Source organism: Malurus melanocephalus, unplaced genomic scaffold, assembly GCF_030028575.1.
Source record: "Malurus melanocephalus ecotype Western Australia unplaced genomic scaffold, MMel_1.1 scaffold_2, whole genome shotgun sequence".
Taxonomy (NCBI): Eukaryota; Metazoa; Chordata; class Aves; order Passeriformes; family Maluridae; genus Malurus; species Malurus melanocephalus.
The window spans coordinates 5,802,187-5,827,610 of NW_026623234.1; the positions used below are offsets into that span (position 1 = coordinate 5,802,187).

At 35.5% G+C, this 25,424-nt stretch overlaps 1 protein-coding gene across 4 annotated transcripts in view; it reads right to left on the reverse strand.

Moving 5' to 3' along the window:
• The window catches only part of TTBK2 (tau tubulin kinase 2), a 77,863-nt gene that overhangs the window by 14,120 nt on the left and 38,319 nt on the right, over nucleotides 1-25,424 (reverse strand). For 3 of the 4 annotated variants that reach the window (XM_057366117.1, XM_057366107.1, XM_057366137.1), the window contains 8 exons: nucleotides 14,864-14,929; nucleotides 14,215-14,307; nucleotides 13,109-13,234; nucleotides 11,270-11,427; nucleotides 9,467-9,683; nucleotides 7,876-8,087; nucleotides 6,099-6,693; nucleotides 1,793-2,041 (listed from right to left, as the gene is read on the reverse strand). In XM_057366117.1, coding sequence (XP_057222100.1) covers nucleotides 1,793-2,041; nucleotides 6,099-6,693; nucleotides 7,876-8,087; nucleotides 9,467-9,683; nucleotides 11,270-11,427; nucleotides 13,109-13,234; nucleotides 14,215-14,307; nucleotides 14,864-14,929 — 1,716 coding nt within the window. The remainder of the gene's footprint in view (nucleotides 1-1,792; nucleotides 2,042-6,098; nucleotides 6,694-7,875; nucleotides 8,088-9,466; nucleotides 9,684-11,269; nucleotides 11,428-13,108; nucleotides 13,235-14,214; nucleotides 14,308-14,863; nucleotides 14,930-25,424) is intronic. The other variant, XM_057366127.1, reaches the window with a different exon arrangement.

Below are 25,424 nucleotides of genomic sequence, written 5' to 3' on the forward strand. Positions count from 1 at the left end.
ACATTAATCTTCCATGCTGAGGAACTTCTAGCTAGCTAATTATCTAACATTACTGCACCGTCAAAAAGAGAAGGACTTGTAAAAGTTTTTGAATTCTTCAGTGAGCCATAAAGTACATGAAGCTTTCATTGTTGGAAGAACTAAACAATCATGTGCTTGTAGTTTCCATAAGAAATYACAAACTGGTAATTCTCAACAGTTAGGACTTTAAAATCACAGCTCAGAAAGGAACATAGCAGTCAAGCACTTACCAGGTARAAGGAAAGAAGAGGCTTAATGCTCACTCCACTAAGTAGCAGCACCTGGCACAATGCCAGGTCTTCTTGACATGACAGGAAAGTACATCACTTTGCAGCCCCTATTAATATGGCAGCTGTATTCATTTATTGGGTACTAAGGAAGCCAGAGAAGACCCTCTATGCCAATTTGCTTTCCCTGAGCATTGTACATACTTTACTAAGTTTGCTAATTACATCTGTAACAGATTCTGATTGAAAAGTTTAAATTGTAGCAATACAGGTTAAAAAAAAAAAAGTAATTGTGCATCCAATGCTGAATAGGATACAAACCAATGCTGAAAAATACTGAAGCGTAACTCCTAAGGAGTTAATTTCTCCKAAGTCCCTTCCCTTAGTCAATACATCACCCATCATGAAGAATGTGTTATTTTGCTGTCCCATTAAGTTCACAATAATGAACGTTGGGGAGCTATTGTTTGTTTCTATACATCGAGCACAGAACTTTTTTTTTTTTATATTCAGCTAAAAAGTAGTCAGGAGTTTGTCTTGTTATCACTCACCACTGACCCTGTGGAATTTTGAAAGTAACTAATGTTGATGTATGAAATTTAATATCAATATTCCAGTGCATTCTTCAATGAAAAAGGAAAAACCATCTGTAACAGAGAACTATTTATATTGAAAAATACATTGGAAACAAAAGGCACAACAAAAAATAATCCAAATTAAATATTAATGGTAACATGATGATGGTATGTTAGTCTTATGCATTAATGCTATGTCATACTGCTTTACCCAACAATGCAAATTYATGCTACTTAACAAATCTCAGTGTTTTTGTGGCTAATACAAAAATGACACTTAACTTCAATTATGTTTGTAAGTGTTCATCTTTCATATTGAAATGAAAAAAAAAATRCACAACTGAAAGGTCTCCTTTCTCTAGTGACATTTTTCATTACCTTTGACCCCTGATACGTGSCAGCTTTATTTTATATATTGTAAGCAGTGGAGCAATTTATTGTTTGTTAATTTCCAAAGAAACAATCTGACTACTTCTAGATTTTTTTTGGTCCCATTAAAATCATTTAGGGTAGTCTAAATTTTAATATRTGTTCCCAATTTGAAATTCAGCTGGTAGTGTGATTACAGGAAGCCATTATTCTTAGTTTTGAAAAAAGCAAAAAGTAGTTTTTTCCTAGACTTTATAATCTTATCTTTTTCCAAGAGGAAATCTCTGAGGAAATGCATCTACCTTCCAGGATATCCAGAGATGCTTTGTGCTCCAGATCTTAACCTGAATAACAGCTCTTTGAACATTTCTCTGTTTTAGTGGGACAATATATCTGCCTCATAGAATAGTTGTGACTCTACTCCTGAACAAGATCCATTCTTACTCTCCAACTTGACCTTTCAAAACATTTTTAGGACACTGTGTATAGCAGTATGACTAGCATCTGCCTACTACCAGATGTGCAGAGCAGCTGAAAATGGYAAACTTTGCAGGTGACTGCTACAGTGCAGTCACTTTTATGAAGACAAGGCTTATTCACCTGCTGAGGTTGTGCTTTTGAGATGCGAATGACAGGGGGGAACCTGTTGCCACAGGGAATGACAGGAAGCTCCCTACGACCAGTTGAGCAGGAGGAAGAGGAGTGGCTCTCAGCTGACTGACTCCTTGGTAAACCAGCCTCCCTCAGAGGGTCCAAGTGGATGGATAGATAGGCTATAGGGCTCATGGTGCGGAGGATGGGACTTGAAATTCTTGGAGTGGAGAAATGCAGCATATGACATGAGTTGAGCTGTGAGAACAACATGGCGGGGAAGAAAATAAGGTTGAATATATTTTAATAATTCTTATTTATGTCTTGCCTATATGCATTCCCTTAAAAATCATATTCACACCTCCCTTAGAGGCTGAAAGCTCATAATTTAAGAGGTGTCTTAAATCCAACCTTCACATTTTCCATCATTCATTTTCAAAAATCCAGTATCGAAATCAAGAGTGAGCATCATTTCTCYAGCTGGTTTCCTCATTCACTCAATCTAAGAATCATAGAATAATTTAGGTTGGAAAATAAAATCAGATTCATTAAGTCCAACCATTGCAACTGTTATAACTGGTCAGTAACAACCTAGAGCAAATTTAATAAACTAGCACAGCCTGTTTCAAGGACATTGTGTACACTGATAGTTGACTAGTTGATCACTGACTGGTCCTTTCAAACGTTTGGCACATCCACACAACATCACATCCGTGTTTCTGAAATTACAATATTTTTAGCATACACACCCATTGAAGGCTTTACAGCTATGGCAGCAGCAGCAGCATACTTTAAGAATGGTACCAGGATTAACAGTAAGGTTAATACTGAACAATTTTGATGAAATTTCCCAAATATGGGATCAAACTAGGATACACTGGCCTGGAGAATCAAGGAACAACTGCTTCATCTCGAGCTACATTAATTCAAGCATTTAGACAAGAGGRATGAAAAAAAGAATAGCAACTGTAAAGTCTTCCAAACTATTAATTTTAGACAAAGTACATTTTTAATTGCTTATTGAGGATTCTAATAAACCTATAGCTTTGATACACAACTCTGAAATCAACAGGCTTTTTGCAAGACMTTTTCCAGCACTGAATAAATATCTGATGGTGACACATTTAAATATCTGTAAATGAGACTGCCATACAGAGTCTGCAATCCCTTTTTTCCAAATACAGTTAGAGAAAACCATGAAGAGTAGAGATAAAGAAACTTTCTGCAAGCTTCATGCTTCACGAAGGTGACTTTTTGTTTCCTATCACAGTATTTGTAATTCTAACCTATATCCTTTGGAAAGCAAGAGCACCTAGCAAGCATTTCCATTTCTAAGGAAAATGTACCTTTTAATTGTGTCAATACTACAGCTCCAGTTCCCACAATGCATAGCTGACACAAAACYGGAAAAGAAAATATTTCCAGTGCCTCATAGAAGCAGCAAATKAAAAGACAGAAGGTACATGAAAATTGAATTACTAGAACTCAGAAATAAATAGGAAGAGCAAGCTTTTGATAAAAAAATTCCATTTCAGCAATATTTCAAAATAATAAAAATAAATAGATTCACACAGGAAACCCACTTCTATAACACATGCACACATATATATCTACACAAATTTGGGTTGTCAACCAAGTGGGACCAAAGCAAACTGTTGTTTAAGTTAAACTGAAGATGAAGGTGGAAAGAGCTGTTTCATGTTTAATTGCTTTAAATCCATTATTATTTACTTACTGAAATATCTGCTTTACAAATATATATTGCAAGTTTATGTGCATGCACTATGTGAAGTTCTTTGCAATTCAATACAACCACAGAAAATTAATGGGGCCSTGGTTCCACAACACAGAAAGTCCAGCTCTAGATTGTTAACACCAGGTGAAGGAAAAGAAAACTAGARCTGTATGATGCTAAGTGCTGCTCTAGAATAAATTCTCTTTAGTAGAGATGAGTTCAAATTCCTTTGACAAATTAGCTTCATACCAGCAGATATTACAGCAAATCCCACACTGTCTGTCCTGCAGCCAAAGTCAACACAAAGCTACTATTAAAGCATAAAGACAGCACACATGCCCTTAGCTCTGATTAGTTCAACAGCTTTGTGACCGTGTACCCATATCGAAGCCAGATCAAACTGGCATTTGCTGGTAACACACAGAATCTGAACTGCCCTGATTGGGAACCATGACTGATAACATGAAAAATACTTCTCTTTCCTGCAGGATGTTTTTCATAATAAATAGCTAATTAAATAATTCACTGCAATTTTTTATGCCTCCAACTTTCTCATCCCCAAGCCAATAACTCACACATTTTGCTCTCTTATTTTTTGAGTTCAGATTTCCTTTTATAACTGCTGCAACTTAACGTTTTTAACAGAATGCTGTGTATAACAGGTAAGAAGTGATGCTGTGTATAACAGGGAAGAAGTGATATTTTCCACAATTACAGGAAGCACAAGTACACACACTATTTCAGGAAGAACGTTTATCTACATGTGGAAGGACTGCAGACCAACAATTTCTTTCATTCAGGAGAAAATAAAATTATGGGTGAGTGCATGAAATAGTAGTTTCTCATACAGAAACATCCATCCTACTACTTACTAAAATAGTGAGCAATAAAGCCCTGAGAGAAATAAAGAACAAAGAAGAATCATCAAAGTAAAAGAAATTTTTTTTTTAAATACTTTAGACTTAAGATGGGAAAACTATTTTATTCATTCACCACTGAAGTAATTGCTTGCATATTTAACAAAGCTATCAGAACAAGCCAATAAGCATAACTGTACTTTCTGCTAAGCGAYAGTGAAGCAGGTCAGTAGAAATCTATATGGGAGGTATATTGATAAGCAAGATAACCATGAATGCTGGCATRTCCTAGAGTACCAAGATGTTTGAAATGAGTGAACCATTTCAGTAAYTGTATTAAGCTTCAACATTACTATAATTTCAACATTTATTTTTAACCCCTTTCAGTAACACGCATTGAATTTATAGTCCTGAAATTAACATCCTTGGATCCAAGCCTGCTCTTAGTAACTGGTGAAATATAATTAAATCAGCTGAAAAGTAAAGTATGATCTTGGCCAGAAAGTGCTACCTAGAAAAAAAATTATGAAAGAACAAGAACATCTGATGTAAAACCAAAGATCACATTGAAAAAAGTTTCAGGTAGGCAAGTACTCTGAGGAAGAGGACTCTACCAAACAGCTCCCTAAGGTCACCATGATTTTCGAACAGAGAGAATGACTGTAAGAAGAGGCATATAATACACACAGTTTCTCCCACTGAAGTGACAAGAACACTCACCTATCAGAACTAGGTTCTAGTAGCCATCATAAGGAATATTTATGTATCCTTTTTGATGTGGAATACAGCAATGAAGGACAAAAAGAAAAACTMACCCCAAAATATCCTCTTGGGCTTTGTTTAGCTTTCAAGGGCTAATGRAGTAGATGGAAGACTATCACAAATTGCCATCACAGTTGCAGTTGACTCACTGTATAGACACACTCTGTTCCCAGCTCCTAAACTGGCCRAATAATTTCTATTTTCTTTGTTCCCAGTTCAGTTTATATTTTCAATTGTACATGATTCACCTTTGAAACACCAAGTTCCCTCACAACACTACTTGCCCTTCCAGCACAGCATAAACCACATTAATTCCCCCCATTTTTGAAGTCATGACAAATATTACTTATCTCCCTGCAGAGCAAAACCAAAATACAATTTCACCTGAGTTTCTACTTCAACCAGTGTTTCTTCCAAGGTATCTTATAATTCATTTCATTTGCAACCATTTCTGCTCCCATGTTCTGAAGCTTATTCCTTTACAGCTATAGATGTTGTCAATTCTTTGCATTGTAGTACATAGTATTTGTATCATATCTACTTTTAGTAGAGAAACTGTTTCTTTAATTTCAGACACACTTTTCCTGAAATACAGTAGCACAATATTTTACATATTCTATTGTAATTTTATGTTTCTGTACTGCAAAGATAATAAATACATGTTTGCATGTGTGTCTCTTACTGATTAGGACTCACTGCACAAGGAACTGTTTTATATGGATAGACAGGTAGATCGATAACTCTTTGTTAAACGTGGCCATTTCTGTGGATTATACCAGCAGAATAATTAGCCACTTCTACAGGTGACTGTAAACAGTCATGTAACAGAATACGGAAGATCATTCTTCAAGAATCAAGTCCCTGCTGAAACTAGGAATTTCTGCCATGCTACTGTTTTAGTTTTAGTCACTGCCTTTCCCATTTCCTCATGTAATTCTGAATAAAGAAGAGGTTTTCTTACCGGAGTGAGTGCTCCTTCTGCTTGAGCTTCCATAGGACTTGTAGGGGTGGCYGCAAGAAGCTGTCCTGCAGCCCCGGACAGAAGTTCCAATTTATCTGTAAACTGTTCAGATGCAGCAGGATGACACTCCATGTCCAGAACAAACTCCACCTCTGAAGTTTGGTTCTTGGCATGGTCATTGTTTCCTGCCCAGCCACCCTCTCTGCACTGCTCTCCTGSAGGGGGCTCCTCTAGAACTTGTAGTACCTCTGGCTCTTCATCTGAGGGACTTCCAGTCATTTTGTGCCCTAAAGCCTCATTTGTCCTGAAGTCCTGCAAGTCCCGTTCCTTATCTATTATCACCCATTCCTTAGAATCAACCTCCTGCCTGCAGGAGCTTAGGTTAACAGCTACAAATCCATTGCTCATAACACCATCAGCATGGTCTGGAGAATTAGCTGACGCAGGCTTTGAAGCGTCCGGAAGATATTCTTCATCATAGTGCCAAACATGGTCCGTGCGGGCAGTCCCAGGAGCAGGAGTTTTCTGAGGAGGAGGAGGAACACCAGCAACAGGAGTCTCTGCCACATGCAAGTTTTTCTGCATCTTCTCCAAACTTAGAGAAAAGTAGTTAATATCTGAATTAGTTAAGAATTAATTAAACAATGTAAGTTATTACATTTGAGTTTTTTCAGCAGGAGAAAACTAGGTTTATAAAAAAATCTGTTTTCATATTTTAGAACAACCAACAATGGCTCTAAGATTCACAATTTGAGACAGATAAGTCTGACATCAAGTAAAAATGGATGGATGGTCTTAGAAATGTACACATATTATTATTTTAGTTGTAATTTATCATGTTGTATTGTAAATATAATTACCAGAAGGGAGAATTCTGAGTGAAAAAAACTGGGTAGTGTCCAGATGTCCACTGCACTTAATTTGTTACAATACTGAGACTCAAAGAGGAACAAAAGAAACAGATGTCTCCAGCAGCAGTTATTATATGCTTTCAAGAAGAATGTTACTGTTTTGATTGATTCCTTACTTATGCTTTGCATAATTTGCTTCATCAAACAAATTGAATTCCTAACTTACCTATGAAGTATTTAGAAAAATTTTGCCACTGTCATCACCCCAGCTCTTCTCTACCGTCCCTAGTCAGCTTCTGCCTTTCAGACAGATTTCACTGTGTCTCTCTCCCCTTATTCTTTCTAGACATAGGCAAACTGATTAAATCCATTTTCATATGTCTGTCTCTTCTCTACCTTCAAATTCCATTTTAAGGTTTCTGTCTTCTATCAAGWTTTTTTTACATTGGTGCAACACCTTTGGGCATAACTAGGCCTGCTAGATGCAGGTAGATTTCTAACTTCTTCACTCCACTTCTGTTAACCTCCTATCTCATGTCATACAGCCTAATCTTTATCACCTCTACTGAGCAGCTGATGTTAACCTTCTAATTTAGGATGAGTTGTACTGACTGCCAACAGTATGCCACTGAAGAAAAAATTAATAAACACCAGGGTTACACTACTAAGTCTTGAAATACAAAATTCCCAAGTGTGGAAGTCCAACTCTAACTGCATTCTAGCAATAACTGKTTTTTTTAAGAAGTTGCCAAGTAGTAAAATTAATTAACTGAGCAATATTATGAACAATACTTTTCTGTAGCTTGCATAASTATTGCACACTCAACAGCTCCATTCCTATTCTTCACACAGCAGAGGAAATATAACAGTATCCTAACTACATATCCTTAAAAGATCTAAGCATAAGGATAAAATAATTTCTTTACCAGGTCTCAAGAAACTTATCAGTGTCTGGCTTAGACTCCAACGTCATACGCTTCTCCAGTTCAAAGCTGTGAATTGAACGTAACTTTCGCACCAGTGGAGCATCTCTGTCTAACTGAGTGGTCTCTGAGCGAACTCGAATTGGAGAACCCAAACTYGGGGCATTAAGCATTCCATTTGCTGGTCCATGGCTGTTTTCTTCCTCTGTGGCAGCCTGGGAAAAACATAAAGCAAAGTGTAACTCACAGGAGAAACAAAACAGAGGAAGATATGGCACTACATGGTGAAGACTCCCCAAGGTTTTAGAATGTGAAAAGCCAATTTGTGTTTTGAACGATCCTTATACTCGTGCCATAGTTAAGGTACTTTAGATATGTTCTTCATCACACACYTAAAACAGATAAAATACTAGTAATATACTAGTTCTGGATAGGTCTGAGAACAGCAGTATCAAAGACCCAGTGATATAGCTACATTTACCCTGACATTTAACACCCATCTCTGAAATTTTCTTTAATAATAGCCTGAAACCTGGCACTTTGTAGCATCTTTACTGTCAAGTGCTCTTATTAAATGGTAGTTAGCYTCTAGACTGTCTTTTTGATTCTCTGGAGCATATAACACTGTTATGTACTAAATCTACTAGAWATTCCTGTGACTTCAAACTCTCTTTTAGTCCAACTGCATTCCATCCTAATAATGATTGAACATGATTTAGGGTAATAACTGAACATGATTTAGAGCTGGGAAATCATGATCATCCTTAGTTTCCTCAGGCATAACAGAGAGTGTCTTTGTTTAAACAAAAGCAATCTACTTTCTCCACCTTTAGTTAAAAAAAAAAAATAAGTTGAAAATAGGCACCATGCCTTGTTTCTTCCCATAATACATTTTTTCCTAGAAAATAAGGAGTAACARCTTCAAAACTAGACAGCTCTCCTAGATAAAGAGTACTTCAGTACCAGACCCTTTTTCATGTTAAAAACACTTTTATATCAAGAAATAGGCTACTTTTGTCCAAGTATGAAATACTRTGATAGTGAGTAAGGGAGACAGGAACCAATTGACAGAGGTCACTTTTGAAATTAAAGCAGCATTCTCTTCTAAAGACCAGCAAATGAACCTCTGGGTCAGCAAAGAGGTACAATGTGTTATGGAGACAAAAACACCTAATGAGTTAGACGGATACTGCCAATGACACTGGTGATTTATCAGCTGAAGAACATKAAACTCTTTTTTTGTAGGTTTGGTATCTAGCTTCTATACATGCAAGATGCAGGAAATTTGCTTTGATTTCATTCTGTGAGCAAGAAGCAAGATCATATCTGAATAAAACGAACATGAGCAAACTACAAAGAATCTCAAATTATCAGCAAGCTATTTATCATAAAGACCTGATAAAGTGAGACACAGCCCAGAAGCCTGTCTGMTTGTTTCAGTATATAAAATCTGCTAGCTCTACCTTAAATTGTTTTCTTAGATCATTTTTGGCTAATTAGTATCAGTACAACTGCCTTTTTAATTATATCATATGTACACCATGAGGACAAGAAAGTGTCCAAAGATGGCTTTTCAGYGCAGATTTGGAAGTACCTTACAAATCCCCGGTTTTATTTTGTTTCTGTTTGCATCCATTTCTTCCCAAACATCTTTTTCCTGAGGACGCTGATGCCCAGGGGATCCAGGCAGTTTCTCTGGTGATACACCAACTGGAATAACATTCTCTCCATCACTAAGCTGTTCATCAGGGAATACTTCATCTGTGTTTTCCCGCAGCAGATCTCCTGGGATAGGAGTGGCATTGGCAATTCTACAAAAGTAATTTAAAAACAAAATCAGAAAAGTAAAGATTTTTATACTCACATGTGCTTACAGAAATTATTTTCTATTATAAAAGAAATGAACAAACAAAAACTTACAAAGATAATCATGTTTCCATAGAAAAYTTAATCTATGCAAATTATTTATACAAAATCCCCTATGTCTTGGCTTTCACAATTTATTTAATTTAGGTAYATAACAAAACATGTTAATCAAAAAACTATCACTTTAAAGCTGTTTTTTGAAGCCACTTCTGACAAATTYTGTTAGAGATCGTGTCCAGGCTCAACTTCACTCCTGACTGTTTAAAACCTATTCTTCTATTCAAAAAAATTAATGGCAACCTTCATAATTTAATTTCCTTTTCCCAAAAATTTGATAGAAAAAGAAAATTTGYTCTTTGTGGAAAAACAACTAATGAACAAACTAAATGCAGCTTTAATCATTATTCTAATCAAAGTGCTAGTTTGCTCCCATTATTGATAAACAAAACATAACACTAACATGACATCCCATTTTAATTGAAGTTCTGCAGTCCCATTGACTTGAGTCTATTAGGGCTAAGRCTTAGCTCAACATCTGAAAATGAAGCAATGCTAGTCCTTAAAATTTAATGCCCAGAAGGTCAAACAAATTCGTTCTCTTACAGTTACCAAAGCAGCTAATTGCAGCCAGGACTAATAAGAAGTCTGGTCTAATGCTTAGTGTGATGCTCAGTGTGATAAAGGAACTGAATCACATGCAAAAAGCCTGTCAGCTTCAGTGCATTCAACAGCACACACCACATATCTGTGTAATGGGATACAGAATATAACCAGTTGGTATCAGCTGATAATTACTTTCATTATTTTTTTTTATTATCTTGAAATACTGAGAATTTACTACCTTAATTTCTGGCATTTTTCAGCCTCACTACACTGTCCAAACTCTCTCCTTTGACTTTTAGCTAAAAGCTGATCTACTCAAGGCCTAGAACAAGCATAAAGTCTTTCTCTCCACCCATAAGCACTTCTTACATTCATCCATAAACACCTCTTGTATTCCTCAATCTYCTGAGATGAGTATGGGTATAATAAAACATCACATCTTGTCCACCTTACTTCAGCACAGAATGTCTCAATTAACACATTATTTCAAACACAACCAAAATCTATTTCCAAATTTCTTATAAAGATCCATTCATTTTTCAAACTTACAAGGAAATTGCAGCTAGAATTTTATTCCAAGMTTACAGAAAACAATAGGTTTATTTCCAAGCAGTTAAAATTCCAGGCACTTAAACTCAGGACACATTATTTAGTTTCACAAAATATGATTTAACAAAGGATGGATGAGCAAATTTACATGCAATTTCCTGGAGTACTATTTTTATTGCTTCAATTTTAGGACTGCAGCATTGATCTTTCAGGATAGTATAAACTGGAACAATAAAAATGGAAATACTTCAAATACTCCCAAACCTCCACTCCTCTACGCATTCAAAATCCTGCRGAAAAACCCTAAATGATGGAGATGATTTCCCTTTGGTAGGAAGCCCCTCTGTGGCTGCCAYTGAAGAGCCCACACCGTGCATACCCAATTGCAGCCGGCGTAAGACGAGTGTGCAGCTGAGGGGTGGTTGAAGTTGTGGTTGTTGTCAGAGAGCCATCGGTTCCACTCTTCTCCCAGTCAAAAGGGTCACTTTCAACAACCCCAAACGTTTTCATGCTGTTGTCAAACACAGACATGAGAAGCTGAAAACAAAGAAAAAAGCTAATAAGCTTCATTTTTGTCTAAGAGACCTAGAAATTAAGATATATCCTCCTGTAAWAGTGACTACTTTAAAAAAAAAGGACAATTTTTTTTTTTGTGAAACTCTTCTCATTTTCCAAGATTTTGAAGTCAGGATATACAAAATTCCATTTCATTAAAAAAGAGAAAAAAAAAAAATCCACCTACATCTGTATTTTTATCAGGCATAAGGCAAAGATACACCAYAGACTTTTACAAAAAGACAAACACACACAGATACACTCAGAAGCAGAACTACATTGCTGCAGAGTAGCATGCAACAATTCTCCAGCAGAGGAAGGAGAGAATATAATCAGTAACACCATGAAACCAGGGAAATTAAAGAGATGTAGGAAAGGATACTGATCTGCTAATTCATACATTTCTGTCATTAAGAACCACATATCATTTGCTTCATATAATGCTGACATTGATAGCACACAAATGTCTAAGTTTTCCATCCTCATTTTATGCTATGTAAAAGCGTTTAGAAAATTTGTGCCCAAGACAGATGCTTTCCTCTCTCTGTGAAATAAACTTTGTTTCATTTTAGTAACTGCTGTGAAGGCTGTGTCCCTCTCATTCTCTTACTCTGTAACATTTCTAATGTGTTTTTCCCTTGAAGCTAAAAATCTGGGGTTTTTTTCCAATCCAGGAGGCTGAAAATTTTCCAACACTCTCCTTTGGCGTACCCTTTGGCAACTTAAAATAGATGGGATATTTGGATAACTTCTCTTGTACAGAGTGGTCTCACTTATTTAATCTTCACTCTCAAGAACTGTCTATGTGCCACCTGCCAGAGTAATTTCTGTAACCTTACTGAACAGCACAAAGCCATAGTTCACTCTGTTCCTTACRTACTCTATTTTCTCTTCCTCTAAACCTTAAGCAATGTCTCTGAAATAATTTTTAAGGTCATTCTTCTTCAAATCTTTTCATCAATTTCTGCTATTAGGCAAACATAAACTCAAATGCTTCATGATGTGAGGAGGCTGAGATAACGTGCACAAATACCGGAACAAAATAAGTATCTGACATTGCCAAATCAAACATGGCTTCTTAGCCTAGGTCATGAACTTTTTAGACTGTAAACCCTTCAAAGCAGGAATGCCAACCAGGAATGTACATACATTSTTCATTACCAAGCAGAGGCTGCCCATTTCAGCAAGAAATACCCTCTTAAACAAAGAAAAAGGCTARTTTTCTGTGATCTCTGGACACAATGCTTCTGTCTTGAAAACACACCATGAGTACCATTTGTGCTCTGGCTGTAGATGCTGAGTTCCAGACTTTGGAAAACTGCCAGAATGACAATCACTGASAGAACAATCTGATCAATTAACTTACAGAGAACCTACTAGAGACTATGAGAGTAGGATAGCTCCCAGTCCTAAGAGAACACTGGCTGAAAAGCAGCTGTCAATTGTTTTTAGAAACTTAACAGCCTTACACTTTACAARTGGAAAAAAATTACATGTTTGAACCACAAAGTTTCTGTGGCACTAAATAGTCATTAAATTAACTTTATGGTGGCACAAACCGTAATAACTATCAAGACTACACAATGAAATCCAAGTAAATAAAAGATGAAACAGCATAAAATTGTCTTGTTTATAAAACAGACAAAACAGTACAAGTGTTTACCTGGTAATCAGGCTTTGTAAAGTAATCCAAATTAGCAATGTGATCCAGAAAGACGTTGAATTCTTGAGGAAGATGTTTCAACATAAGTCTGTGTTCGTACCTTTCTTTAATGGAGCCCACTTGCTCCTAGAAATAACAMAACAAACATTACCACACCTTAATWCTCTGTTACAATATACTCCCACTGTGTGTTACAGCCATTCAATACACACTGCTAGCCAGAGAGACAGTTCCCTACACTACACTGTGTGGTACTGAGAAAGGCCATCCTACACCAGATAGCAAGAGATTCTGTCACTGGCCTCAGTACACTTGCAAAATAATGCACAACTTCAAATTCAATATGAAAAGCCATTTATCATTTTCTATTGTGTTTGTGCTGTTTGTGTTTGAATGCTGACTGATATTGAGGGCTGTCACTAAACACTCCAATCCTTCCTAAATGTAAGTTTCAAAGATCTAAATATCCTGTTGCAWCATGTGAAATTCAGTCACTTTTTGGTGTATATTTAGTCATGTAAGATGTATAAATCAAAACCAAAAAGGACATACTACCTATACACCCCATTGCCATCTACCAATACATAAATCACATCAGAGAGTAACCTGGTTTCAGTATAATTTCAAAACAAGTTGCAAGAAGTAATAACAGGCTGATCAAATATTGTTTCTTTGCATACTTCACCTATGACATGTGACTAAAGACACTATGGCATATTGCCCAATTCACTTTTAMTCACCAGCAAATAAGAAATACCCATTTCACAAATAAACAAAACATAAGACATTTTAAGTGTGTGATAAGTGAAATAAAGTACTCAMGTGAAAACAGGAAAAATTAAGTAAGTGGCAAATATACACTTATTTCCACCCTTTACATTTTCAGTCTAGAAATACAACCTACTTTCTGCCTAAAACAGTTAGTAAAATTTGATTGCTTTTTATACCATGACATGAGCCACAAGAACTAACACTAGAAAACACTGGAAAATATAATGTTAAAATAATTGAGCTAATGATTCTAACTGGAATCTTTATCACAGCATTTCCCTGGGATCCAGGAATAAACCCCCCTCATGGTCTTTGGTTTCACCTCTAGGTTTTACCTTATCTTTTATTTTTCTCCAAGGCAACTGCCCAACCACAAATTCCACCAACATGTAGAAGAGAGACCAGAGGTCATCATGCCGACCCATTTCCTGTGAAAAGGAAATATTATTCTAATTCATATTACAAATACCTAAAACAAATGGGAAGAGGAATTCTTTACTGCTTGAGACTTAAATTATTATATAAAATTTAATATAATCTACACTACAAAACAAGTTGAATTAAATTCAGTGACTATTTCAAGGAGAAATATGCTAGTAATTTCCACAGAAGACAGAGAGAAATAAAACAAAAGTTGAAGTGTGTTAAAATACCATTGCAAATCTCTGTTTAGTCTTATTTCTTCAGTGTATGATCTTAAGACAATATACTAGATGTTATGTACCTCATAAAACTCAGTAGCTCCACTTTTTTAACTTATTAACTTGCAATACAATTGAACACCAAAGATAAGTATTAAAATCACTGTTATTTGTACAAGAACTTTTTTATCAACTATGTAAATTTATCACTTTCATAAAATTTGTAACTATTAATTTCTACATAATAAATGCACAGATAAGTAYACAAAAAAGGACATGAATAGTGACTGCATTACTGCTTTCAGCTACATGAGATGTGTATGATACAGATTGTGATACTCACTCTGTTTCTATGAGCATTGATTGATGCATATCGTACCGTTCCTCGAAAACCAGCAACAGCTCGAGGCTGTCAGAGAACAGAAAAGATTSTCATTGTCAGAAAGAAACCCTCTGACTACTCAATTTGGCATCTAAAAATTGAGTATGGAGCCACAAYATATCTCATTTGAGACCTTTATTTCAGTTTACCATATTTCTACAAGTTCTCTGTGGAAATAAGTGGGTGCTTATTGACTGACCAATAAATCACAAAGGCTGCACTAGAGACACCAATTTAAAATATTTCTTTTCCAGTTTTCGAAAACCAGCATTTCTTCCCTGATATTCTAGGTATTTTATGATCATAACTCAATTGATGTTTTATAATCAGAGAATATGTTTCCCATCYTTTTCTTCCAATAAAATTATTACAGAAATAACTGTATAATTGATCAATGTCTGAATTAATAGATATTTAATTTTGACAAAATATATCAAACTGTGATGTTATCACTTTGTCTAAGAGAGATATCCAATCCAATCCTACCCCCTTAAATAATCATTCTATATACAAAAAACTACCAGGACTGCTAAATTTGCTTTCTTTTATGCAGTCTTATCTTCCCAATCAAAAATTCTTTTTGTTTCCTCTAACAATGAACATAAGAAGCTTGAATTATCTGCCTCATCTCTGACTTGTACTTAGAGAGATATTGGTGATCTATCTGCTTGCCCAAGACCCATGACTAAAGATTTGAAAAAATTATATGCAATACATTGAAACACAAAGATAACCACAATACAAAATTASTACCTTTTTAAGGTAAAATACTTCCATCTGCCTTTACTTATATATTTTTGTATATGCATTTTTTTTTTTTATCCACCAACAGATGCTAATACCGGGCTACCATTTAAATAAATCAGGAGTCAATAAATCTACCAACTGAATCCAGTATGATTAGGCAGCAACATCTTCAAAAAAGGATTCAACAGCCCATATCATCAATGTCTGCTAGAGTAGTACAGTGAGAGCTGAACCACTGTTAGTTAAGGCAGAGAATATCTTCTAGGATGTTCTTAAGATGAAAAGGTTCTCAAATGATATTCCATAAACCGTAGGTTTTGCACGTCATCACACACTTTAAATGGTGCTCAGAACACATTTCCTGTTCAGGCACAACAGACTCAATTGTCTGTCTGCCTTATTATCTTTAATCTTATATCATATTCCACACTGAGCATTACTCTGAAATGTAACCTATCACTGTAGTTGCAGAAATTTCACAGCACCATGCAATTAGAAAAACAATAGCTCAAAACGCTCTGGAACAGCTAAATTTCAGAAGAAATCTTTTTTTTTAAAAAAAAGCACTCAAATCTCCTTCTTAGCAGTTCTTCAGGTAGGTAAACCATCCARCTAAGAACAATATAGCATCAAAATACAGACAAATTTAAAAAAAMCCATGAGTTTAATGAACTGTACTTCTTCAGAAGGGCATTGAGAGCTTAACTTCAAACAGTTGAAAATACAAATTCCATAAATCTCAAGAGCATAGAGTTTCAGAAGATGAAACCAAATGTTTGCTGTCTTCAGCCTCTGGCATGAATGTTAAAAAGGAAGGACTATATTCAGTTTTACTAAGTTAAATATCTCCGCTCTTCTGAGAATAATGGAAAATATGAAAATTAGGATGAAATGCTTTTATTTCTAGCATCAAAACTTCAATTTCTAATTGATAACTAGGACAGAAATGCTTCAGTTGCTGGACAAAGCAAGAGAAAAAGACTAAAAAATGCCATATGAAAACTAAATTATCCCATTCCATTTACAAAAACTAAAAATCTGACCTATTTCAGTTGTGTCCTGGGGGAGCAAAGTCCATATGAGGAAATTCATTGTATACMAATTCAAATGCTTTTGAATGTTAAAGTCACTGCCATTCTTATTTGCCCTAACATGATTTCAATTATTTGAGAATCACCTGGATGGGAAGGAAAAAAGAAAGAACAYTGTTTCTGTCTGTGAGCTTATCTTGAAGTGAATTCTGAATTCTTTATTCCAGCAAGGATATCTAAAGCCTTCTGCTATMTATTGCGTTAAAGTACAGTTTCCATAATCTGAATTAAAAGCCTATGTAACTTTTATATTTTAAGATAAAATAAAATACCTTTCAGTAATGCAGCTGGTCACTATTCAATTGTGGTATTACAACGCCACACAACAACAATAAAATAATTCTACCATGTCTCTATTGACATGACTGATGTTCTGTAGGTCAAAACGAGKTTGCCCAATTCAGAATAGAACTTACAGACTTCTGAGCATTTGCATAACTTCTGAAACTGTTTCAGAAYTCTTCATGCATCTCACTACATCTCATGTAGCAAAAGAGGAATATTACAGGAAAAAATAGCAACTGCATATTTTCAAATAAAAATCCCTCTCTGCTATTACTGATCATCTTAATTTGTTTCTGGAGACCTCCCAAAYACACTTTGCAAATCTTCTACAAAATTGAAACTTGTTTGGTTAAGTTTACATTAAAAAGTTTTTCTAATAAAATTAGCTCAGGCAGTGATCTGGAAGTCARAATCATCTCTGTTTTGATTACCTCACTAAATCCTTCAATTTTAAGTTTTRAAGAATGTTTTGAAGATACCTGCAGACGAACAAAGAAGATCCAGTGACTATAACAACTTYTTCTCCTCATGAAGGTATTTTTAATCAGTTTAATCACTTTAATCAATTTTCTTTGGAGGGGTCCCTGCCCTGGAAACACTTGACAATGTCTTGGATAAACTACATGCCCGAAATTAGCAGTTCCTAGCAAAGTGAACTATTTCCACTARGAACACAGCTTTCAGATTCCTGGGAGACACTATGCTTACAAACCTACGAATGTTGGGGTGGCTGTGGAGGAGGCAAATCTGTCTCCTTAGCTCAGTTCAGTGTCTCCAGACAAATGCTCTGGGTTTATTGCTCCGGGCAATGTTGGAAATGTTWCTCAGAGCAAAAAGTTAACTTACTGCTGCCATCATGGAAACTAGATAACAAACATGAAAAAATAAATCAATAGTGATTTTTTACATTTTATCTCGCACAAACCATGGTGCTTCCTATCAATCAGGCAATAASTGAGTACTCTTAAGTGCTTAGGCTTTGCACTGAGAAGCCAGCAGCACTGCCTCGAGAGTAGACTGCAAAAGCCAWTGGGGATGGTTAGAGAAGTAGCCACCAATGTTACCCCTATTTTGCTTTGCTAAAGGTAGAATTCTTCTTTCTTATCTGTTCCCCTGAAAAWGTCACTTTCCCAGTTCTAATTCCACCAGAAATATATTTCCATGATTGGAACAATACACAGTTYCAATTCTTTGAAACCTCTTTTCATAGCTTCAACAATTCACATTCCAATTCCCTCCTTTTTGAGGATACAGGCTTTGTACTCTAATGCTAATGCCTAGCATGTGTTAGGACCAGTTTAAAGTAAATRAAAATTTCAGGGATCACCTGGATAAGGAAAGGTCAAACAGTTGAAATGCAATTGCCATTACAATATATTATAGATCTCAACTGATTTTCACTGYATATACAGCTCTTCAAACCCACACKTTCAGCTCTATTTTAAAATCCATATCAGACACTAATAATTGAGTACTTGCACTTAGAACTCTTCATCAACCCATCTTCTATTAGCTGTCAGTATGACACATTACTTGGACACTGACGTACCTACATAAATATGATTTCCAAAAACTGATTGCAGCTGTCTGATTCTATGCTACCTAATTTCAGCAGAAGCTGAGTAACAAGGTGAGTTAACAATTAACAATGCATTCAAATTTTGCTACTGTGAGTTCTAACAGACATGTGGTGACAAAGGAAAATTTATCTCCTACTGCATGTGCTATAAAGAGCAACCGTCTCTAAGACAGCAGTACTTGATAYACAAAACACCTCCTGAGCTACTCAGTTTTCAATCTGGAGTATTTACTCAGCCAATGTGATGCACTAGCTAAAGACTACAATCATTGCAAAGCTGATTTAGCAATTGAGCAGACAAAAAGTCTGGTGGGCTGAAGAAGGCAGCAATCTACTCATGTCTGTCAACCTGAACCTACTGCAGTGAAAAATCACACAGGATGTCTGCCGTGTGTATGTTCACTTTGCCCTGTGCAATCTTTCTTCTTCCTCATATTCCAGGAGCTGAAGCAGAGATTACTGTAAGAGGAAGACAATTTATATGAGCTAGCTATGCTCTGGCAGAGAATTTCCCCAGAGAACAAAATATTGTTTAATTTATCTCTGAAGTAAAAATTCTACAGTTGTTTTGCACTTAGCAGACTGGAGAATAGAGACGTTGATTTTTTTATGTTTTGTACATATCTTATTTAACATTTACAATGATAATACCATATATGAGAGTTGCATCCAGAAGTAGATTATTTCAGTAGTAGGCTTATTTCAACAATGGATGGAAAGCAAAAAGTTTGAAGCAAGCTAATGTACATAAGTGTACCTTTTTTCCAATTCTCTTTCCTATCCCATGGGGGCAGGGGAAATGAGCAAGAGGTTCTGTGGTACTGAGGTTGCTAGCTGAGGTTAAACCACAACAATAAAATAACACATTTTCCTTCTTTAAAACCATACAAAATATTTTTCTGTAACTCAGCAGAGAATTGAGACCATAGCTCAGAAAGAACTGGAAACCAGTTTCCCGTTTGATTCTCATTTGCTTTTATTTTCACCAAGAAACAAATGTTACTGGACCAAACCATCTGTCTTTCCACCACAATAACTTTTAATTCCAAACAAATAGGACTGCTCTCAAAGACTTTCAGTTTCCACAAATTTAATGAAAATTGGTGATTTGGAGTGGCAGAAGACAGAACCTAAATTAGTATCATTGACACAGAGACAGATAGTAAAATTGGACATAATTTAGCTCTGCCAGGAAGAAATTCTTTACTCAGAGGGCGGTGAAGCACTCAAACAGGTTGTTCAGAGAGGCTATAAATGCCCCATCCCTGGAAGCCTTCAAGCCCAGGTTGGATATGACCATGAGCAAGGCAGTGGGAACCAGGTGATCTTTAATGCTCCTTCCAACACAAACCATTGTATGATCCTGTGTTCAGTGCTTATTCTCATTACTTTCTGCCTTTGTTAGACAAACAATCAAGAAACTAATCTAAAAAAAAGTAATTTTATGATTGCCCAGTTACAGATATTTGATCCTGGAAACTTCTAACGTCAAATTTTAGCACTCACAGGTCTTTGCTTTGTAAGCATTGGTGGAGAGGTGTCCAACACATCATGCTGAGGAGGAAAAGTAACTTTTTGTCCCTTCCTTGTTCCAAACAATTAGGTTCAAAGCTAATGGTGTATTCACTTAAAGAGACAACTTCTAAAAAGAGTACTCTGAAGTATATCAATGTGAAAAATCTTCAGAGTACTATTATACAGTCAGAAACTTATTGACACAGGCTTTTCTTCCTCCATTGTATAATCATATAATCATAGAATCATTTAGGCTGGAAAAGAGCTCTGAGGAAAATGAAAATATTTCACAAGGAAAAAGAAGCATTATATTCCTTGTTTAGGTGCACGCATGCAATCCTCAGCTAATCAAATCCCTCTGTAATGTACTGTCCAGGACTGAGAGAGGACATTACTGAGAAGAGATAGCATAAGGTAAATGCCAGCAACAAAATGCTTCTCAACAGGATGAAAGAGTGACTGAACAGTGCACTTAACAAAATGACATGGACCATTACCCTGCAGCACAGGGCTTTCAACGTTATAGTCAGGTACGGAAGAGAGGCCTGTTTAGAAGAGGTAATATATATTAGCCAATTATTTATTATGTGCATGATATAGTGCACTAAGAACTCAAATAGCTCCCTGCAACTTTTTTGTACTGTTTAACTATTTTCCATGAAATCCACTGCCATTTCATACTGTACTCATAAACGTATCCTAGTGGTCCTTGGACTTTGCTTTAAAGAGTCAGTCAAAACAGGTGTGTCRTGAAACTGCTGAAGAAACAGTGTATCTTACTGCTCTTTAACTAAAACCATAACCAGATCAATTTCACAATTTTCTGGATTTGACTGAAGTGCTTMAAGTCATTTAATTTTTTAATTTAATTTAATCCAAATTTTATTTTGAATGCAATGTTCTGTTACTATTCTTGAACAACTTTCAGTATAAAGACTCCTATTTATAATGAATTCATGCAATCAAGAGATTATTCAGTAGGTATTAACACAAATTCTAAATCATCAGGGGCACTGGGGCAAACAAAAAAAACTGTACCAGTTTTAGTCAGTACTATCTGTGAACCTCTTCTGAATCACATTTCTTAAAATTGTATCAATATTTGCTATAATAGCATTTACTTGAAAAGAAGATTGAGAAACGTTTATAAGTAATCCATCTTTAAACTGTTGGGGGTCCAAATGGTCTTCAAAGAAAACAAAAGATTTGCAGTGACCATTTTGTTTACAACAGTGTGGTTTCACCATTGCTCCTTTAGTTATTAAAATTATCTCACTCCTTTTCTCCATCATAAAAAGCATTTAATGGATATAGCCTCCACTATTTCAGTACCATAAATGCAATGTTCTCTTCCAAACACAGAGATTAAAAATCTGAACTCTTCTGCCAAGATGACAGGAGGTAAGGCAGAATAAGATGGAAGTATTCTCTAGACTTCCTCAGCAACCTAGATAATCCAGAATATTAATAGAAAGAAACAACATGCAATTGAAATGCATAACCATTCCCAAATTTTCTCAAGTAAAAAGCCAAATGAAAATATGAGTATACAAAAAATTTATAGCTTCTGTCCCTTTATTCAACTGAAACACGATAGACTTAAAACCTTTCAAAATGGATATGATATAATATTGTGCTTTGTTACCTACCAACACATTTCTGTGAAGCATTCTGTGTAGGATTGGTTTTGTTTGTTTGTTTCTGTCTTTGTTTGGGGGGGAGGTGTTCCATTTTTTCATTGGTTCCTGTTTGTTTTGGATCTGTGTTCGTTTTTTTAAAAGAATTCAGTTTCTTAAACCACATTTCTAGGACACCACCTGTCACCCCAAAGTGAAAATTGAAGATAAAACCTCATTTGCGGGAAAATCCTCAGAACCTGAGGGCACTAAAGAAGACAAGCAGCACTTGATTTGTACAGAATCACCTGAATAGAATAATATGTGAATTGTTTGATGTGAACAGATTTGTAACTGCTTCCCTAGACAATAAAAAATCTAGACATTTGCATTCACAACTGCTTTCACTGCATTTTTCTATGGGTCAGACTGTACAGCAGCTGGTGTATCTTCTGCTTTAGCAGAAGTCAAAGACAATTTTTGTTACTGATAGGTCACCAGAAAAGAGTATGAATAATGTCTCAGAAAATTTTGGTGGATAATTTGGTGTTGCCTTTGGATTTGAATACTTTTGTTAATGTTCAGAGGAAGTTTTGTGAAGTCTTTAATACAATGCATATCAGAAAAAACAGTGCTACATTTTCCAGCTGTTCTAAAACCAGGAGAATATAGACATTTGAAATTAAGGTAGTGCTAAAAAGACCTCTGATGGTGAGAACTCYGATAAAGCTCTTCATTTTGTTAAAATAACCACTCAAGAATGATCTAAAATCTAGTCACCGGGAAGAGAAGGAGAAAGGTGTGGAAAGCAGTCATAGGGTAGCTCTCCCCTTGACCTGAAAAGTCTTATCAAAAATTCAACAATTCCACAAACAAAACAGTCTTCCATGAACACATTTCAACCCAATAGTCAGAATACCCTCAATAAGGAATCCCATATTCCAAACTACATACCAAATGGGGCAAAAGAAATTTTCTCCTTCAATTATCTTTGCTGAGTCCAAATCATCAGACTGGGGGGACGGGCTGTTAATCTGAACAATTCTTTAGGCTGTCAGTCAGTGAGACTTGTATACTGAGTAGAAAAACACTGATTTTTCAGATAAAAAGGTTTTATCTAAATGTCACCTTCTCATCGATAGTTTTTTAATTCTGTTACTCCTTTTCACAGTTTTGTCACCTCAGCTTGTACACAGGTTATACTATCTTGTTTGTAAATCAAATACGGTTGAGTTATTTATAATTTGCAATCCACATAAAGAAAAGGCCACCTAAAGAAAAGGCCTGTGTTTAATACATGATGGTTGAATTTATGGATTTTTAAAGAGTTATGAACTAAAAGTCTTTTTAAAGGTCAATATTTTTAACAAGAAAGACTAATTGCTTCTTTTTTTTTTTGTTTTGCTTTCTTTGTATTAAATTTAATAGTACTTCAAAAACCAGTTGTGGTTAAGGTTTACTTTAAAACAGGAGTGATGACAACTGCCTAAGCATTGGCTGCAATACTGATGATGTTAAGAATGCAAATGTCCCTCGGATTTTGTCCCTCAAGGTTTTCTATTTCTGTAACACAGCTGACACCTTCACTTTCCATTTTCACCATGTAAACAGAGACAGAGAAATTGATGGCTGTATGAAGTTAGGTTTGCAATCAAAAAGATTCATTTATCCTTTCTTTCAATTAAAAAATAAAAAGATGCTAGTACTTATTTCAACTGTCTCTAAAAGAATAGCAAACAAAGTGGTAGGTGCTACACCCTCAAAAGCGATAAACAGCAGACTACGAACCTCATAAATATACTAAATTTGCATCTTGCTAAACATATTTGCTTGATGATTACAGTATCCCCACAATTAAATTCTAATTACTCTGCTTTGCAGTAATCAATTSTTATCTACACTATTAATTCAATTATTGGTTTCCTCTCTCTGACAATTTATTTGCTTGCCCGTGTTTCATCCCTCCTTCATTTAACAGCCTACATCATCCCCAGCAGTTTTTGTTCTCCTTCCCACGCTCAATTTTCTCTCTTTTGATCTTTTCCATCACCAGACAAGACTCCTCCCACCAAGTAGTGGCTCCTTATCAACTACCATTCTATAATTTAATTTTACACCTACCCCAAATACCTGCATCCTAGTATTGTCCCAAACATGTAAAATTTTGTTTCAGAAGCCCATACATACATATTATTATCTGAGTTTCCATATTCTTCAACCCATTTCCAGCTACACACATTTCACTGCTTAAGCTTTCACAAAAGTATAATTGGTAAAATATGTTCCAAACAGCCAAGGAGCCAGGGTTCAAGGCACTGAGAACACAGCATGGTTGCAGAAGAGTTTGCTCATTTGTTTATGTTTTTCACAATTTAGAACAGACTGATGCTTTATTTTTTAGATACTGCATTTGGGTGTTCAGAACAATTTCATTCTAATAATAACTCTAGATCTGAACACAAATCCACCTACAGAAAAAAACTCTAACAAATAAAAACTCAAATCAAAACTATTCATTGTAAATACTGAAGTATRTATTAATAGACTGAACACACTTCCAAAGACCTTTATCTACAGGAGTTATATGATGCATACTTGTTATTACCTTTCATCCATTTTTCATAAACCTACCAAATGCAATAAATATTTTTTTCTGACTTCTAAGTTCTAACCAGGTAATAGTGTCAGATCATACAACTTAAAAAACTACAGTTCTTCATTACTCTTTTCAACGTGTTTATACATTTTACAAATATCTTATTACTGTATACAACAAATATATCCCTCTCTTTTTGAAGTCAGCTCCTCACAAGCAAGGGCATTCAGACAGCTAAAAGACAGGACAATTTTGTTAAAATAAATCCATGTCAAAATTAGCAGTTAAAAATGTTTTATTCTACAGTAGCATGGAAAAGTGTGCAAAGGTTTGTTTTTGCTTTATGCTTTATGTTAATACGTTTTTCTTTCAGTTTTGAAGATTCACAGAGACCACTGTAGTAAAATGACACTCCAACAAGAAAACTGCAATTATAACAAATTAATTTAAAGGCTAATATCTGGAACAAGTGGGAAACAGTCTCTATTTACTGAATAACCCAAGAGAATGTAAAACCCCTGAATCCTTCAGATGAGCAATAAAGGCTTTTCCTCTTGACAGTATGTTCAGACACTGGGGCAGACTAATAAAGTTTGAACACATTTTCATTACATAAAATTGTCCCTCAAAATACTCCTTCTTGTAATTTCCTGAAATGACCTCTTACCCTTCTTTATTAAGAGGGGTGATATTTTCCTGTAAGGAAAATTTAAAGTTACAGTCCAGGTAATGATTAGTCCTTTTCTAACAGTTTTTGTATTACATTTATAAACATTTTTACCCCTTTTCATTAACTTTACAACAGATTACTACCTAGACAGTGGATGTGCAAAAATGATCTTAGAACACTGCATTCCCTTTATAGCAAAGAGAGGGGAAGAGAACAAAGTCAGCTACAACTACARTATCCTGCACATGTATGATTTCACTCTTTTCTGAAAAGGAGTTCTGATATTGTTGGATGAGGAAATTCCATAGTTCTAGAGAGAGGCTATAAAAGGCTATTTCAGCTGCAGAGTGTGAAAAGGTTATTGTCAAAAAGCAAAAAAGGCATTGACAGAAGTACCAGTTAAACCAGGAAGAATGAGGAAGA